General features: G+C 39.6%; 1 protein-coding gene across 2 annotated transcripts; it reads right to left on the bottom strand.

Moving 5' to 3' along the window:
- Nucleotides 1-9,847: 9,847 nt before the first annotated feature.
- atp5f1d (ATP synthase F1 subunit delta) lies at nucleotides 9,848-17,109 on the bottom strand. 2 transcript variants are annotated; one of them, XM_007252618.2, is made up of 5 exons: nucleotides 16,832-17,109; nucleotides 14,458-14,611; nucleotides 13,177-13,265; nucleotides 10,743-10,884; nucleotides 9,848-10,004 (listed from the first exon to the last, which is right to left on the bottom strand). In XM_007252618.2, the coding sequence occupies exons 1-4, from the start codon at nucleotides 16,949-16,951 to the stop codon at nucleotides 10,762-10,764; spliced, it is 486 nt and encodes a 161-aa protein (XP_007252680.1). In that variant the 5' UTR covers nucleotides 16,952-17,109; the 3' UTR covers nucleotides 9,848-10,004; nucleotides 10,743-10,761. The 2 variants fall into 2 exon arrangements, with proteins under 2 accessions (XP_007252680.1, XP_007252681.1); XM_007252619.3 differs by having other exon boundaries at nucleotides 9,848-9,974; nucleotides 16,832-17,079.
- Between the last annotated feature and the right edge of the window lie 446 nt (nucleotides 17,110-17,555).

Here is a 17,555-nt window from a genome sequence, read left to right as displayed (position 1 = left end):
AGTGGAATCTGTTTGGGGTCAGTCCTGAAGGTCTGTTTTCCAAAATACACGTCATATCAGTAATCTGGAGCTGCATTCAGGGAGTGTTCCCACTGAACACTGTTTTGTTGTTTGACATCATACAAACACTTTTTACAGCCTCAGCGTTCTCCTCTTCACAACTTCACAAGGGCGTGGTTTTGGACTTGTTGCTTGGTTGGCAAAGCTTTACATTATTAGCACTAACTAACTTGTAACTAAATGTTTTTTTCTAAATACCTGCATTTTTAATCATCCATGTGCATCCATAGCCAAGCAGCTGCTTCTAATCCTAACAGCCAATTGCATAATAATAAATCGCTGGAAGCAGCAGAGACATGCTCTCCGGAGTGACGATCCACGCTTCTCTGTCTGGAAGAGAAGTACTTTTCTGACTGCATTGGGCCAAGTATAAAGTTTGGTGGAGGGGGGATTATGGTGTGGAGTTGTTCTTCAGAAGTTTGGCTCGAACCCTAAATTCCAGTGAAAGGAATTCTTAATGCTTCAGCATACCAAGAGATTTTGAATGTTCTGAATGAGATTTTCTGTTACAAAATAATGCGCACGAAGTAAAAAGTTCAAGTCCAAAAATACAAGTGATAAGTGAGTTTGCTGAGGAATTTAACTGGCCTGCACCTGACCTCAATCTGACCTCAATCACCTTTGGGATGAATTATAGTGGAGACTGCGAGCCAGGCTTTCCCGCCCAACACCACAGTGTCTGACCTCAAAATGCGCTTCAGAAAATAGTCAGAAATTCCAATAAACACATTATTTCAGCTGCGAATTTCAAATCACAGATTTTGGAGATCATTAACAGGTGCCACAGTCCTGAGGCAAGTCAGCTTTCACCAACCCTTGATGTCACCCTCGCTATGTGTGAACTGTGGAAAGACGCGTTTCAAAAGCTCGAAGAGTGAGCACTGAAGCCTCGCGAGCCCCAGACAAATATCTAGCAGGTTCGATATCTGAACCTGTCGACGACTCTACTAAGGGTGGTGACTGGAAATTAGTGCAGTGTCTAGCTACAGCCAATGAGACCAAACGAGACAGGTGAAGAGAAAGCCATGGGTGGAGTTATACATGCATGTATTCATTCATTTTAATATCCATATTCTTTTAATTTTTCTGAGTTTCTACCTGATAATCAGCGCACACGCAACCGGCATTATTCGTGTCTCACGCATGACTTTACATCAGTTCAGTTCACATGTGTTTCAAGAAACAACATGATTTTGGAATGCAGACTGACTTGTCGCAGATTCCTTTTGGTGAAAGACTTTGCAATCTGTGTCGCTGAAGCTTTGTAGTGTGAAGAGGACAGCGATCTGATGGCTTTGAAAGTCTTGTAGCATGAACCTGGCATAAGATGGAGAACAAGTACCGCAAATACCTAATTAGCAAGACTCAATCGACTGCTACCTTAGGAAATTTATTTTTCTAGTTGTAAATCTATGTACAGTAAATGTGTTAAAGAAAGGGTGACACACTCGATCCCCTATCTGGACACTGTGGGGAGTTGTAAGAAGTGAGCAGTGTGTTCTCCCTGTGTCCCCATAGGTTTAATTGCCTCCTGAAAGTGAATGGTTGCATGTTGTACCCTGTGATGGACTGGTTCTGTCCTATGTCCGGTCTGTCTTCCTGCCAGCCACATGGACAAGGTTCGGCACGGAACGCTTACAAACCACAGAACTGTTCAGTGAGAGGGCTAAATGACTGAGGGACCTGCCTATTATCTATCCAGGTTGATTCCCATGTTGTCTACAATAGCCATGTTGGATGAGCCTGGTAGCTGGTGTGCTGATGCCTCAGTGGCAATAATTTATAAACCCAGTCACTGCCATGCCAGCACTGAGGAAGCAATGTTGAATGAGGCCGGGAGCAGGTGTGAAAGTGCACACTTCTCCATTTTGCATTTAGTTAGCATCCTCTGTTTCGCAAGTTAGCATGCAGGAATGAGGCCGACACAGCCAGCAACAGCACGGTGACAAATATGTTGTTTACAACCTGCTTAGTTTCCATGACCTACTCCAACCAATCTTACCAATTTTCTGTGAAGTGCTTTTAACCTCAGCAGTTCCTAGGAAAGAGGGAACAGGTGGGTGGAGCATGAAGCAGTGAGTGCTCTGTTTAAACTTTAAGTGGTCCTCAATCTGACACTCAGCAAACCTGTACATCCATCAGCAAAGAATAGCTCCAGTCCATCAGCGCAGGAAGTCTTTAAGGCTTTTGGCACAATCTGTGGGAGCGCTGAGATGCTTCTGTGGCGTTCCCCTGTGGGGTAGTCACAGCCTAAATTCGAGAAGGACAAGCCGTCAGGGTGGTGTGCATATAAATCAGCCTATTGTCCTTTGGGTGACCTGAGGCTTGAGGGTGCACCCTTCACTACAGAGAAAATAACTCGGCTATCAGTTCACATGTTGGACAGCCAACGTCATCTTGCTCTGCCGTCACGGAGCTCCACACAAATGTCAGCAGCAGGTCACCCTGTCTCATTCCTGCAGCCCTCCCGCACAGATCTGCATTAACCTGATGCCAACCAGCCAGCAGAGTGGGATCAGCAGCCCGGGCTGAGCCTGACGCTAGTGTGCCATATCCACTGGAAGGTGGCACTCATTCTCATTCCTGCAGGCAGTGAGACACGTAGTGGAATCCCGGTCTTGTCCGGGACCAATACAAGCGTGTAAAAGGAGCTAAGGGTGTTCCAGAATGGAAACTAGCCTGATGGCATATTTTCCAAGAGCTTTAGTGCGCAGAGAATTGTGATTAGGAAAGCATTGCAGCTCTCGGCTTGTAGTCCGAGGTTAACAGCAAGATACAGAGACAGAGACACTGACTCACAGGAAAACTATTACTACCTTTCCTACTTTAAATGTCCTTTAAAACAGCCAATAACATTATAAAGCTGTTGAGTTTGGGTGGCTCAAAATACACTGCAAAAAAAAAAAATTAATACTCTGACATTCTTTGTCATGTCCCATTGAAGCTAAGGAATCACGCACTGACCTCTGGGATATGTCTATGGGCTCTCCCGCATTCAGACTGGCTCTAGTTTCTGCCAAAGTTTTCTGCCTCTTCTGGTTTGGTCTGCTACTTTGAAACTTCAAAAATTGAATGTCCCTTCCATCTGGCACCCACTGTCAGGCCTCACTCAAACTCTGATCATTCACGTCATCTTGCAGTGAGCCTACTGGCCAGTCTTCAAACTACCTCACAAGAAATCACCTCACATCTTACACAGATGTGGGTGCTCCCAAGTTGCAAAGGGTTCTTTGAGTGATGCCTTAGAACAGGCCTGGGGATACAGACTCCAGCAACTCCACTTTGGTAGTCACCTTATTCAACCTCACCTCACCTTCTCTTTCTGGTAATTAACTGAGGAGTTTAATCAAGTGTGTTCAAGTAGGCTTAACGTCCAGACTTAACCTGGAGTTGTGCACCCCTGCCTTAGAAGAACCATTTTGGCTCCATAAAGAACCTTGGTAAAGGTTCTTGGTAAAGAATTGATGTGTTTTCTTATGACACTGTGCTCTTTGAGAACCACCCTGGTTATGATAAAAGAGCATATTTGCATTAAAGTGTCAGAGCCCTTAAACGGTTCATTCTTTGTAAAAAGAGGTATAATATGTAAAGGAGTGCATTTAGAAATACCATTTTTAAAGGTTTAACTTTTAAACTTTAAATGTAACGTTTTTTCCCCCCAAATTTCCAATTTTCCAGTGTGCATATAGTAGTGTTATGAAATAACGTTGCAAACTAACGAGTAGCCTATATGGGTATAGACTCTACCGTACATATACTGTAGTTCTTAAAAAAGAACCAGAGAAGGACGCTCAACCTGGTGCTATTTTGAGAACACAAGTGTGCAGAATTACGTAGTAAACGAGTTCCTTTAATTGACTTTTCCACGCCGGAGTACAGCTGCTCCCAGCCGAGCCGCCGCTCCCCATGCTGCAGGGGCTGAAAAAGCTTGGTTAGATCCAGAGGAAAAAATGCAAGCAGGAAAAAAAAGAGAGCAGCGCTCTAGGGAAAATCAGTGCCATCCTCCAGATGGACAGCTCACGTGGCGCTCGGTGCTGGAGGGGAGGAAAGAGGGAGTGCGTAAGTCAGCCTGGAAAATTCAGCCTCCCTCATAAACACAAAGGCATGCTGCAGAGGGACGGGCATCTGCAGGCCCTGACCCTTCAGCCAGCCTTAGCCCTGAGAATCGTTCAGGCCTGCCGTGATCTCTTTATTATCTCCGTTAAGTACATTAACTCTATTAAGCTTGATTACTGCATTACAGTTTGATGGCGCCTTCCATAATTCAGCATTAGCACATGTTTTGCCTAAAGACCAGTCAGAAAAGCTTCCACCATTAAAACTGTTATGGTAATTTAAGTTTTTAATAGATGGACGTGACCTTGATGGCCTTTGCTGACCTCTGTGTTGTCAATTGTGCTTATTCGTGTGTATTGTGTGTGATTACATAAGAGTGAACATCAGCAGTGTTTTATCCCGTCATGCTGTTCTGTCCTCTCGCCTGCCCTCTTTTGGAGGCGGGGTTCTCGTCTGTGAACGGCGAGTGCTATCTGTGGTAGAGGCACGATGGTATACATGAAGACCAATGCATTTGAAAAGGCTAAATTGTACTTCTAAATGTCTATGAAAGGTCTAAAAAAAATTCTGTGCCTGTTTTTGATACTTAGCATGAAACATGCATAAATTAATAAAGAAAATAAATAAACCTGTTGTGTGAGAATAATTACTGGTATTGGAAATTTTAAAACAATACCCAGCCATATCGAAAAATCAGATGTATTACAGTTGCTGCCTCTGCATCACTGCAACGTATAGTTACAGCATTTGTTAAAAAAAAAAAAAAACAGAATATGTTTTATATTTTATACCTCTTGCTTACATAACAGCCTTGCACATCTTGGTATTTACTCTTTAAGCTTTAAGAGGTAGGGACACCTAAAATGGCTTTCAGTTAACAGCTGTGATAAACTTGTCAAGAGTTAATTATTTTAATTTATTGCCCTCTTCATGTGTTTGAGAGCATCAGTTGGCATACAGTGAATAACCCCATTTGAGTAATGTCCTAATCCATATTATGGCAAGAATGACTTAATCAGTAAAGAAAAAAAAGGTACTTTAAGAAATGAAGGTGAGTCTCAAGTCTCAAGTATCCTCAAGTGCAGTGGCAAAGACCATCAAAATGTTATGATGAAACTGGCTCTCATCAGGACTGCCCAAGGAAAGAAACACTAAGAGTTACCTCTGTTGCACAGGATAAGTTTATCAGATTTACCAGCCTAAAAATCTGCAAGGTAACAGCCTCCCAGATAAGAGTGCCTGAATGCTTCCTTCACAGAGTATTTTGATTTGTTTATCACTTTTAAGTTACTACATGATTCCTTATTTGTTCCTTCATAGTCTGGATGACTTCGGTATTCATTTACAATGTAGGAAAAAAATTATATAATGTAACAGTAATGTATTATTGCATGATACATGTATTATGACAGGCCTACAGTATACCTGTCATCAGGCTTTAGATCTGATTCAACAGTTTACAGAACATGAGAATCTGGTCTGTGGTCATGTGACTCAGACTGATGTGGCGAATGATGAGTGGGTGGGACTCTGGCATTGAGCCGCATGCCCACAGTTCACCCACTCACCACTATCCCACTGATCTACCAACTCACACAGCTGGAATGTGACACTTTGCTCTGAGGAATGTAGAACCGCCACCGACTTTATTGTTAGGCGCCCGAGGGAATACATGAGACCCAAGGGCGGAATCCAGTGCACTGGCAAGTCTAGGCCTCTAGCAGAGGACCACATGCCCCCAACCTTACTGATGAAGACCCACTGTAATACCAGCTAAACTTTGAGAACAATGTTAAAACTGCAAGTAATCTGTGTATTATAATAGATTACCGTTCACACTTGAAGCATATGGGTTTTTTCTCAATTCCAGATGGATGGTACATTCCATTTGGTACTTTCAGTGCAGGAGACCCCAGACACATATTGCAGGTCAGTGCAATGTGCATTAGCTTCCATGCGACATGGTAAATGTCCAGTCCCATCCAGCTACTTTTGACATTTCAGTGTATAAAGAAGCAAATGTTTTCTATAATTCTGTGTATCACCAAAAAAAAGGCTCCACTATTGGAACTACTGGAGTCTACGTAGAACCTTATTTTCACCAGGATGACCCTAAAGCAGTGGTTCCCAACCTATGGGTCGCCAAAGATCCACGATGGGTCGCGAAGCCCTCTTGATTTTAAGGGGTTTAATTTTAATACTATATATAGTCTAGGGTAAGTAAAATTCGCCGCGCTGCGCTGCGCTCTCTCTGTCTCTCTCTCTCTCTGGCGTGCGCGCGGGCGCTCTCTCCGGCAGCGCGGAGCTGAATTCAGCGCGAGGCTGAATATAATAATATAATAATATAAGAATATAAAACTCAGTTTAGTTAAATAAATGAAAATGAGTGAGGGCCTGTAAAGTTAATCAATTATTGTCCAATATTTGGACAGATTGAGGTTTTGGTGAGCTGTTTTACTGATTTGAAACTGAAACTGAAACTGATATTATTCTTTTTTTTTTTGTTTGTTTTTATTTTATATAAATTATTTTTTATTCATTTTAAATAGTTGTATTATTTTATTGATCTAATTATTTTTTTCTTCATAAGATAAAAATTCCTTATGTTTTATGTATCAATTTTTCCTTTTTTACGTGTTTATTTTATTCATCTATAGTAAATGTCAGTTTTTATTTGTCATTTCTGACTTTACATTTCCCTCATCTGCTGACCTTCCATCGACCCACAATGATTTGCTACAGATCCATCCCTCAGACGAAGTCTGCTGGCACTTCCTGCTCTGTAGTGTCTGGTGAGGTTCTTAATCAACAGAACAAAATAGCAGGGTGGGTGTGGCTGTAGTGGGTGTGGTGCCAGGGTGGTTCCATGCAGGTTTTTTAATTGTGACATCACAATAAGGGAGCCATCTAAACAGCTTATAGAAGTACATGATTCCTGACACCCAACTCATCCAAACTTACAGCACAAGCAATTAAAACGTAGAGGCAGAAGTTTAAATGACGCAATTGTTTGTCAGAGACACTTTAAAGGTTAAATTTGGTAGACAATCTTTAAATTTGCTTAAATTTATCTTTCTGCATCACATTTTATTTATACAGTATATACTCACCCTAATTAGTCTGATCAGACTCTTGGCATAAAAGGCCATAAAAATGCTTCTCCTTCAGCCCTATTAAAAGCTTTTAAAGGTTACTTTTGTGTAGTGTACCTCTTGGTGAGAGATCTTTGACTGCTAGACATGCCTCTACAACACACTTTTAAGCCATTAAGTGGGAGTACATCAATGGACTGAAAGAAGCAGGTTGGTTAATTCAACAAATTGCCACCCGTCATTTAGGCGATCCCGCAATCCGACACCTTTGCCTTCATTTGTATTTGTATTGTGGTGGAACGCAATCTCCTACAGATCCCCATCTGCAAAAGAGAACTTAATATTACTTTAATGCTATATTTAAACATATTAAACTTTAATCACAAGGTAGTACCTGAAGAGTACCTGAAACTGCTTATTAAGGACAGATTAAACTGTGTAAGAATTAAGTGCTGGGAGTTTTAGTTACAGTGTATTAGGATCTGTGATGAGAGCTTGTTGGCTCTTTGTGATCTGCATGTGAGGAACAAGAGCAAGCTGCAGCACGCCACCATGACAGTCCTCCAAATGCTCGTAAAAAAGATCTTGTGGTTTTGTGTTCTGAAGCTCCAGTCAGCACATGATCACGGCCCTGGAGAGTTAACATGTACTTAAGAAAATCCTGGACCTACTTAACACGAAGTCCTGCTGTCACGGGCAGAACCTGCTGGCACTGCCATGGCAGTCTGAGGTCACTGTAAATGCGAGGCAAAGGCAAAGAAGACTCAAGCCTCTGGAGGAACTGGTGGTGCTTCAGTAAAAGATGGAATTATAGCACTGTGGTAGTAAAACAAGACATCTACAAAACAAAACATAAGGGTTTAGCGTCCTTCCTTACACATTTTTGGGAGAAAGAAAAACATGGTGTCTAGGGCTGTGTTCAGAGTGCAGGCAAATCGGATTTGTTGAACTGACTGTACACACTTATTTGTGAGTACAGACATCACAAACGTATGTGCGTGGGTTGTTGTGGTAACAAAGCTGGTGTTAGTAGTTAATCTACTACCCTGCATTTACACTAGCAGCCGACAGAGCAACAAGCACCCAGTCATTTCCTATTAAAAGGACAAAGTGGCGACAAAGTGCAACAGACATGGCAACAAAGCAAATAAATTACTTTAGGGCGCAAAATTAATTATGACATGATAAAGTAACATAAATCTAAACCCTTTTGGTCGAACAAATCAAAGAGAATGCGCTGGAAGGGTGTTCAGAATCTTCTTAGACTGGAGAAGGAGGGGGATATGGCCCTTTAAATAGAGATTTTTCAAAGACACATTATGACAAATTATCATAACTGACCATGTAGTTTTAATGTTTTATGGCCATTTTCTTCCAAACCAGCTTAAAAAAAAGCTCATAGCACATATCTGTTGCTAGCTAGCTAACTCTGCATTCACACCTTAAATGATGTAATAAACAGCACAAATCTGCATAATTTAAGGTACAACAAACTAATAAAATAAAAGCGCAATTAAAAGCTAAAATCAGCTCCCAGTTAAAGAGAAATTAAGGAATGGACAATACATTTTATATTATATTATTTGCTGCACTGCCTGCTACATTTCGGAAGACATATGTTTTCCTAAAGTTCCTAAACTACTTAACCAGCAGCAGCTAGGTTACTGAACTGTAGCGCTACACTGCGATCAGACCAGCATCATCACCTTCAGGTTCTTAAAGAGGCGTCCCAATTCTTTAGAGGATTTTACCCCTTCCCTTGTAACTGTGTTCCAATGGAAAGGGTTATACTCAAAAACAAGGGGTAGGGGTACAAAGTAAAAATGGGATTAAGCCCTCATGTTGTTTCTGGCTGTCCACACTAACAAATCAATCTGAATAAAATCTAGGTTAGCCAAAATAAGATTTGAGCTGGCAGTCTGAAAATAGTGTAAAAGACGCCCTGTGTGCTTTTCCTGTGTTGGAAGAAGGGAAAACATTGCAGCTAGGAAAAAGTGCAGGGCTGGGGGACTGCAGGACCTGGGTTGAGAAACACGGAAGTAGGCCTACTGGACTACATTTTTATAGAAGAGTACTGCCCTCTTTTGGCACTATTTGGTACTGCATCAGTTAATACACCAGCTGATTGGAGAAGCACACAGAAATTTAAAGATCAAGAAAAGCCCAAATTAACTAATGCTGCACAATGTTTCATTTTAGCATTGGCATCAAATGATAGTTTCATTGACAACATTTGAGGCACAAAAATTGAGGGAACTAAAGCCCACTGCATTGTGCCTCATGAATAATACATGAAAAAAAAACAATTTTAAAACAAACTTTGCTCCAAAAGCTTAGATTCCATCATTTTTGTGATGTTCGCTCTCCCACCCCCTTCATTTTGAAATGTAGGTGATATAGGATGTAAAATGATACAAAATGTAAAAGTGTAGCTTGCATATCGGCTGTATTCAAACGGGCCTTTACTTTTGATTCCATGTCCAAGAAATGCAAGCCTAGGTTCCAGAACACAGCCACCATCTGATGTTTTAAGATAATTAAAATAGTTAATTGTTGGATCATAGAGTTCTGATGAAAATTGCTGTTTATTATTGCAATAATATATAATGCAGATAAAAAACAAAAAACAACCACAATGATTAATTCCAAATAAATTTATTGGTATAATCATCAACTGTACAAAGCAATCCATATGACTTCGGTTACTGACTTCACTGATGGGGACTGAGTAATGGAGACTTTTTTCCCCACAAAACAGCTTCAGACCTGGAGACAAACAGATGTGCCAAATGAAATCTGTGGGAAAACAAAAAGCCTGGTTACAACAGCTGTTATATATATATATATATATATATATATATATATATATAAGTCCACTAACTAAATAAATAAATAAAGTCCATCCGCTAACACACCTTTGGATTTCAAAGTGAACTGTGCTCATTTTTAGTTCAGCATATGCTAATGTCCATGCCCAGACACTTCTCTCAAATCACTCAAACCACTTAAACCATGCCCCCATTTTATTGTTTTAAGGTGGTTCTATGGTTTAGAACAGTGTTTCTCATCCCTGGTCCTCAAGGCCCGTGGCCCTGCCCTGCCCACCCACCCACTTTAATGCAATAATGCGCTGTAAATGAGCTTTATCAGGAATGTTGGGAGCAAGGAAACCACTGAAAAAGGGCAGTGCATGTTCAGGGCCAGGGTTGAGAAATTCCATTTTAGAACACACTGCCTTATTGTGGACAGAAAGGAAAAAAAAAACATCACTGTGTCCAAAAATAAATAGTGTTAAAAGCTTACAGGAAGCCCACAGGGTGCTGCAAACCACATGGTCAGGTCTAAACCACCTTAATAAAGACCTGGATGTGGTCGGAGAGAAGTGTGTGGGCATGAACTTCTAGAAATGATTCAGCTGACTAATGCCTAAAAGCCTCGGAGACACGCACACAGTGCACAACTGAAGCAAAATTTGGACACCAGACACGCCTCAGCTGTACCTGGAAAATACACTAGAACACAATGAACACATACCACTAAAGAAGCGACAGCTTTATTCCAGAGCCTTGACGATTGCCTCGTTGGCTTCTATGCTGATCTGGACCTCCGCCCGGGACGCCTCATCTGAAGCACTGCCCATCTCTGACTGGGCTTTCTCCAGGTTAGCTTTAGCCGTCTGCAGGATAAATCAGATCATACAAAACTAATAAAACAGATGTTTGGTTGCTGTTTATTGATGTTTAAACTCAAAGCCAAGATAAAAACTTAACCTTTCCACACTGTCTGCATTTTTCACTTAAATACATAAACATCTGGCACATTATTTAAAGAAAAGTGGACACAACCGCTCTTTTACATAATACGCTTTGACTGCAGGTCAAACATGTAATGCTGAAAAACAGTAGTGCTTGTGTGGGGGTGACGACACCTCTTCGATACTAGAGCACATTAACATGGCCTCTTTCCTGTGAGAGACATTTGTTATGGTGGCGATTACACAGCTGTAAAGGCCAAACATTGCTGGGAGTTAAAGGTCTCCCAGCGGGGATTTGACACATCTGCTCCACTTCAACAGGGACTGACCTTTCCTTCCTTATTAACCGCGCAGGCCCCCGAGCCCTGCTATCACTGGGAAGAATAAAGACTCATCCATTTCTGTAGAGTCAACCTGACAGTGCTTTGCACTCTGGTGAGGAAAAACTGCTCCAAAGGCATAAAGAGGTTCAAGAAATAAGTATGTTTCCACTCGTGTTATTGAATAGCTGACATTTACTGCAGCAGAGGCAATTAAGTGAGGGACAGAATAAGTTCACATCTATTTAGATGTGTTAAAGAGTATATCCAGCCTCGGTCCATCCTCAGAACCTACTGGTCTTCTAATCTCTCAGCACATTAAAAAACTTTTGACTGCTACTTTATTTGGTTGCCAAATACCTAGCTTTTTTAAATTAGTTTTCTTTCGTTATGATTTTCACATTGTAAATTTAGTATTGAAGACATTAAAGCTACAGAGGAACACATGCAAACTTATTTTGTTAAAAAAATAGACAGTTAAACAAAGCACAACATTGTTTTTTTTTACTTTAGATTATTTTAAGTATCCATACACTCTTGCTGAACAATAGTTGCTGCTTTTCCTTCACTCTGTACACTTAGCTCATCCCAAATCACCATCTCAGTTGGGTTTAGGGTGGTCAACATTTGAATGTTCACTGCCCACTGATACATTAGACTTAATGCATCACAACTCACTATTGTTGAATCATTGTTGAGTTACAGATGCAGCAGAACTTGATGTTTAACATTTGGGTGCACACTTTCCAGGTTTGGAAAAGCAATATATATATATATGATCTAAATAACTATAAATTTATTAAATGCTTTGGCTGAAATAGTGCAACACGATATATCTCTAAAAATAATTAAATAATAAGCTGTATCAGTGTAAGTGATTTAAAAAAGAAGTAAGAATAAATCACAAGTGGAATGTTTGATTTAAGCTGTACTAAAAACAGTAAGGCAATTTAATGCTAAGTGCTTCACATATACAGAATAAAACAATCTTCAAAGTCCTTTATCTTGTGGTAATCTCTGGTTACCAGGTTAACATGTTCTACAAACACATCTGCATCTCCGGCATCTGATGGCAAGCTACATGAACAGGATTCGAACCAGCGATCTCCCTATCATAGTGGCAGCGCCTTAGTCGGCTGGACCACGCTAAGCCTTAGACATTAGATGTTCCTTTAACAGATCTATGCTGAAGCAACATACACTCGCACTGTATATAGTGTGAGTACTTTGATTTATGTATTTTTTTTATTTTTACAAAGAGAGTGCACCAAAATGTGTCTCACAAACCATGTAAAAATGGTCTCTGCGTTGGTGAGAACTGTCTGGGGCGGAGAAAAACATTAAATACAGGAAGGGCATATTCTGTACAGATTTACTCTAAAAAACTGCAGAGATGGCATTTGTTCATAGCTGTAGGAATGACCTGGGCAATATATCAGGTTAAACTACACCTGTACAATGCAGTTTAGTTTAAATCTGAACAGCACATCTGATAGTTGGGTCAGATCAAGGTCAAATCGCATTCTCACCCAAAACAAAGCACTCCAGTGTTTGCCTGAAACCAAACAGAAATCACGGCTTCTAAATTTGTTTACTGCATTAAAACCAGTCCAATTGATTGGCACCAAGTGTGTTAAACCAGAGCCCAGCTTAACTGTACTAAGCGTATGTGTGAGAACATTCTTAGAACTTCAAATACAAACTGCTGAGTAGTTTGGAGAAAACTTCAATATCAGATTCTGCAAGGTCCTCCCTCAAAGACAAATTGAACAGCTAAATTTCCACTACTGTAAGCAAATATCAACACACTTGGTTGGGAACACTTCCACAATTAACTGAAAGAACATGTTTCAGCTTTCAAACGTTGAAGATGTTAATTTGATCAGCTTCTTACAGCCAGGTCCAGATTTTCCAAAGGAACAGCCTCCTCAGCGAGCAGCTGCACTGAAGAGTCGGCGTTGACGGTAATTGAACCGCTGCTCACTGCAAAAAACAAACAAGAACATCATGGTCCCAGTGTTGTGATACGACAAAGATAATCTTAAAACACTAAACAGAAGACCGCATGATGTATTTTATTAAATCATCTCGCAACACACTAATCTGGAATTTTAAGTGTTACTTTAAACACATTTTAATAATTAAATAACTTCCTGCTAAATTGCCAGCATAAACAGTTTAAATAATAACAGCATGTGTATTTTTTCATATTAAAGGGCCACATTCATTTAGATTTTAGTTACTGTAATACATATGCAGACTTTAAAGATTCAGTTCATAAGAATAAGATTTTATATTTGATTCATTCTAAAGTTTTTTTTAATACCTATATGTACGTGTGTGAATCTGCATGTAAGTTCCTGGAACGTACATTTCTCTTTAGGGATTAATACCTTAGAAAAAGTGTTACCTTTTAGAGAAAGCTGAATCTCCATCCCTTTACTGAAATAAACTTTTCTCAAGTCAAACTTGAAAGTAAACATTGTTAAAGCAGGGCTCCAAGCTAACTTTACACAAAGCTTTATGTCAACCGTCCCAAAATCATCCATCACAAAATATACGTTTATGTGGACTTAGCGTTGGATGTATAAACTCCAGGTTCTGCAGGCCCTGAGAAGCTGAGCTTGGGATCCGTGAGCACCATTAAACTGGTGCCGGCCTTACTGGCAGCGTGAAGGAAGAAACAAGCCACAAATCTTGCTGGAGCTCCACAACTTCTCACAGTTTCTGGTGTTTAGAGCATTGTAATCTCTCCGTTTTATATACTTATCTCCCATGCTGCGGATCTAGGAATGCATGTGTTGTAATAAAATATAATTTACACTTAAGCAATACAGTTGTCTGTTTGTGAACTCGGCTGTGTATGTAGTACATAACCATAGTAATACCAGTTTTGGAATTTTTGCAACTTTAGTTTCTTGTAAAAAAAATAAAATAAAAATAAATGTTTCGCCTGCTGGCACACTGAAGTCCGTCCACATCTACCCATCTTAAAAGCACAATTATGCTGTTAGCCGAAGAGTTAAAAAGTTTTTCTGAATAGCGTTGCCACTTTTTGAGCTCCACATTTGACTGACAGAGATTCACCAACCACAATTAGCTCCTTTAGGGCCTTTTTTCTACTAGAAATGTTATTTATAAAACAAAAATCCCTGCCAAAGGTGCAAAATCTTACCAAAATACTTTGCTGAAGTTCCGTCATCACTGAAAACGGTGACAACACCGGGCCTTAGCACTTGTAGTGTGGGGACGTGGGCTGGAAGGATACCGAAAGCACCAGTCAGTGTGGGGACATCCACCTGTTTAACACTGACTCCTTTAAAGAACACCTGCAGAGAGAAGAGTAGGACTGATGAAGAAAGACTGCACCAATAGAACAAAAGCTTTGTGATTCCAGTTCTGGTGCACCATAAAAAGTCCAGGAATAAGGGTTTGCTATATTGTATCGTGCAACAATACTGCCAAAATTCGAGACACCATTAAAAAAATAAATAAATAAATAAATAAATAAATAAATAATTTAAAAAGAGTGATAAAGTAATATTCCTGAAAGCAGTCGATGTTGTATTTGTTTGGCTATTTACTGTACTCACTTTTAATTGTTTGGTTGCAATTTATATGTATGCACTTTTTGTGAAGATTTTTGTTGGTACATTATTTTATTTTTAATATTTAATTTATACAAAAGCTTTGTTTTAAGTCTTCTAGACCAATGTTAATAGATTTCGTTTCTACTGAATGTATGAAATTTATTCATACTAAATAAATAAATAGATGCAGTAGAGTATATTAAAAACTAATTAAAAAAAATATCGCCAAGAATATCATTATAAAAAAATATCCTCAAATCATTATTTTAGGGCCATACCGCCCAGCCCTACTACAGGCAAAAAAAAAACAGATTAGTTAGAGATAGCTGTCCAATCTGATATACACAAAGTAGAGCGTTCCTTAATAAAGGACAATATATATGTATATCTATTTTAGATCCTGCATCCATTACAATGGACATCATGTATTTTCTTTATTTAAAAATGTTTTGTTGCTCATAACACTTTGAGAGCTGATATCCATCAGAGTAGACCATGAACCAGCCGATGAACAAGTTCATAAACCAATGAAACAGTAGTTTGGCCCCCAGGTGCCCAGTGCACTGAAAAAATAGTAGTACTAAGCATTGGGGCAAAGTAACAGCTATTTTTTTGTAATTTACTGTGATTTAAAACAATTTTTAATTGTGCTTTTTTTACTGCTGAGGTATGGTTTATGAATTAAAAAGGTCAATATGAAATATAAAATATTACACACAGGCTTCCAACACAATGGAAATAAAAACAAAAGTATTCAATATTTTAGTTAATTGGATATATTTGCTATATAGATTTTACAGTAGAATATTAGATCCTTCTTTTCTGTGCACTACAGACAGAAAACAGCATTCCCTCATTCTTTCCATCACTGAAAATAATTCAGGTCTGAAAGGAATATTGTGTGTATACATTTCTATGACTTTATATTCATAATTTCCTGCATATTTTACTCTATGTATAGTCACAGTCCAATGACAATGACAAGTGTCTCCAAAACAGCAACTTTTCAGGAGAAAAAAAACTCTAAACTATCAATGAAAGTCAATGTAACAAAGTTATCTTAGGTAATTTTAAAGTATTTCTTCTGGTCCATTTATCAAGAAATTTTGGCACAGTGTCAAATTTCTGTGTTCAAATTATGTAATAAACTAAAAATTGACCTGTTTTTTTTTCACTGGACAGCGATGATATGTAACTTGGTTTTGCATATTTCGTTCTGTATATAGAGGTTGTACATTAGTGCTGCCCAGTACTAGATACTCAAATCTCACAAGTACATCAATGTATGACTTTTCTGACTTGAGCAAATATTAAAACAAACCAAGCTTGTATAACTATTCTAAACAGCTTAACCAAGTTTTAATAACTTCACCAGCATTTAAAACAGACACTACAACTTTAAATGTCAATGTTTTCATTCTGTGTAATGATAATGTAGCTAATGTAACTAAACATTGAGAGGTGAACTGGAGCTCAAGGTGAAGTGGACTGCTAGGCTAACTGTCAAGGCTTAGTAGCTTATGTGCTAGCTTGCTACATTAGCTCGCTAGCTAACATATCAGGCTACCTAACCAACCAAAAAAAAGTGTAACTTTAAATGTGGCTACTAAGAAAACGAATACTCAAAATGAAACACAGCCATTATTAATACCACTGGCAGTTTCTAAATTTCTGAATTCAGTACGCTAGGCTAGTTAGCGTTAGCTAACTAAAGCTCAACATTAGCTGTAAGCTAACTCAGATAAGCTAGCTAGCTTAGCTAGCTAATGTAGCTAGCTAGCTAGAGGAAAAAAAATCACCAGTGTCCTGCAGCAACGCGCTAACAAACGCCTTAAAGAACATAAAGCTAATAATAAACGCATCTTAAACATGACAGGAGAATTTATAACGCATTGCCTCTGTCTCTTAAACGCTCATAAACGGGTCAGTGCTGCAGAGAAGAAGGCCGGGAGCTCCTACCTCGTTCGGCGAGGCGAAAGTGAAGGACATCTGGGGAGCACCGGAGGCCGCCTCGGCGTAGCAGCGCACCTGCCTCAGCGCTGGAGCCGCGCGGCGGAGGAGGAACCGAGCTGCCATCATTTTGTTGGAGTCTGTGGAGAAATGGACGTTTTACAGAGAACTGAAACACAGAGCAGTGATCCCCCAAACCCAACCTCTCATTCACAGCGCGGCGGATAGAAAGGGCACAGCGGAGCTCCCCATAAGCCCCTGCGAGCTACGCTGCTTTAGCATCATGGGAAATGTAGTTTTCAAACGCTTTGCACCCTTTTCCTATCTCCGCCGTTATATCAGAAAAAGACTGAGAATCGCTAGAGGGTGCACGCTAGTGAGTCCAAAATGAATAGGGGTGAATTGAGCTAAACGGCTAAAAATTCTAATTAAAGAAGCAACATCACTTGATCAGAATATTCTTTGACTTTTGGAGTATATAATTATGTGTCTTTGCCAAAAATGCAAAGAATCAAAGTGTATATATTTTAGTTTTTCTTAATAAACGGGTTTTATGCAGTAAAAGCGCTAGCATTACTGCTAGCTACTGTAACGTTGCACTGATGCTGAAGTTAAGTTACAGCCAGAGCATGTTTAAAAAGTTTATATCTGGAGTTTGAAAGCTTTAAAAATAATGTCTGCAGTGCTGAAACATTTCATATTGCGCTGCATTGAAAAATCGAGTGAATCTTTC

Source organism: Astyanax mexicanus, chromosome 16, assembly GCF_023375975.1.
Source record: "Astyanax mexicanus isolate ESR-SI-001 chromosome 16, AstMex3_surface, whole genome shotgun sequence".
NCBI classification, from domain to species: Eukaryota; Metazoa; Chordata; class Actinopteri; order Characiformes; family Acestrorhamphidae; genus Astyanax; species Astyanax mexicanus.
The sequence above is the reverse complement of the archived record's forward strand: the minus strand, read 5'-3'. Positions and strand labels throughout refer to the sequence as shown.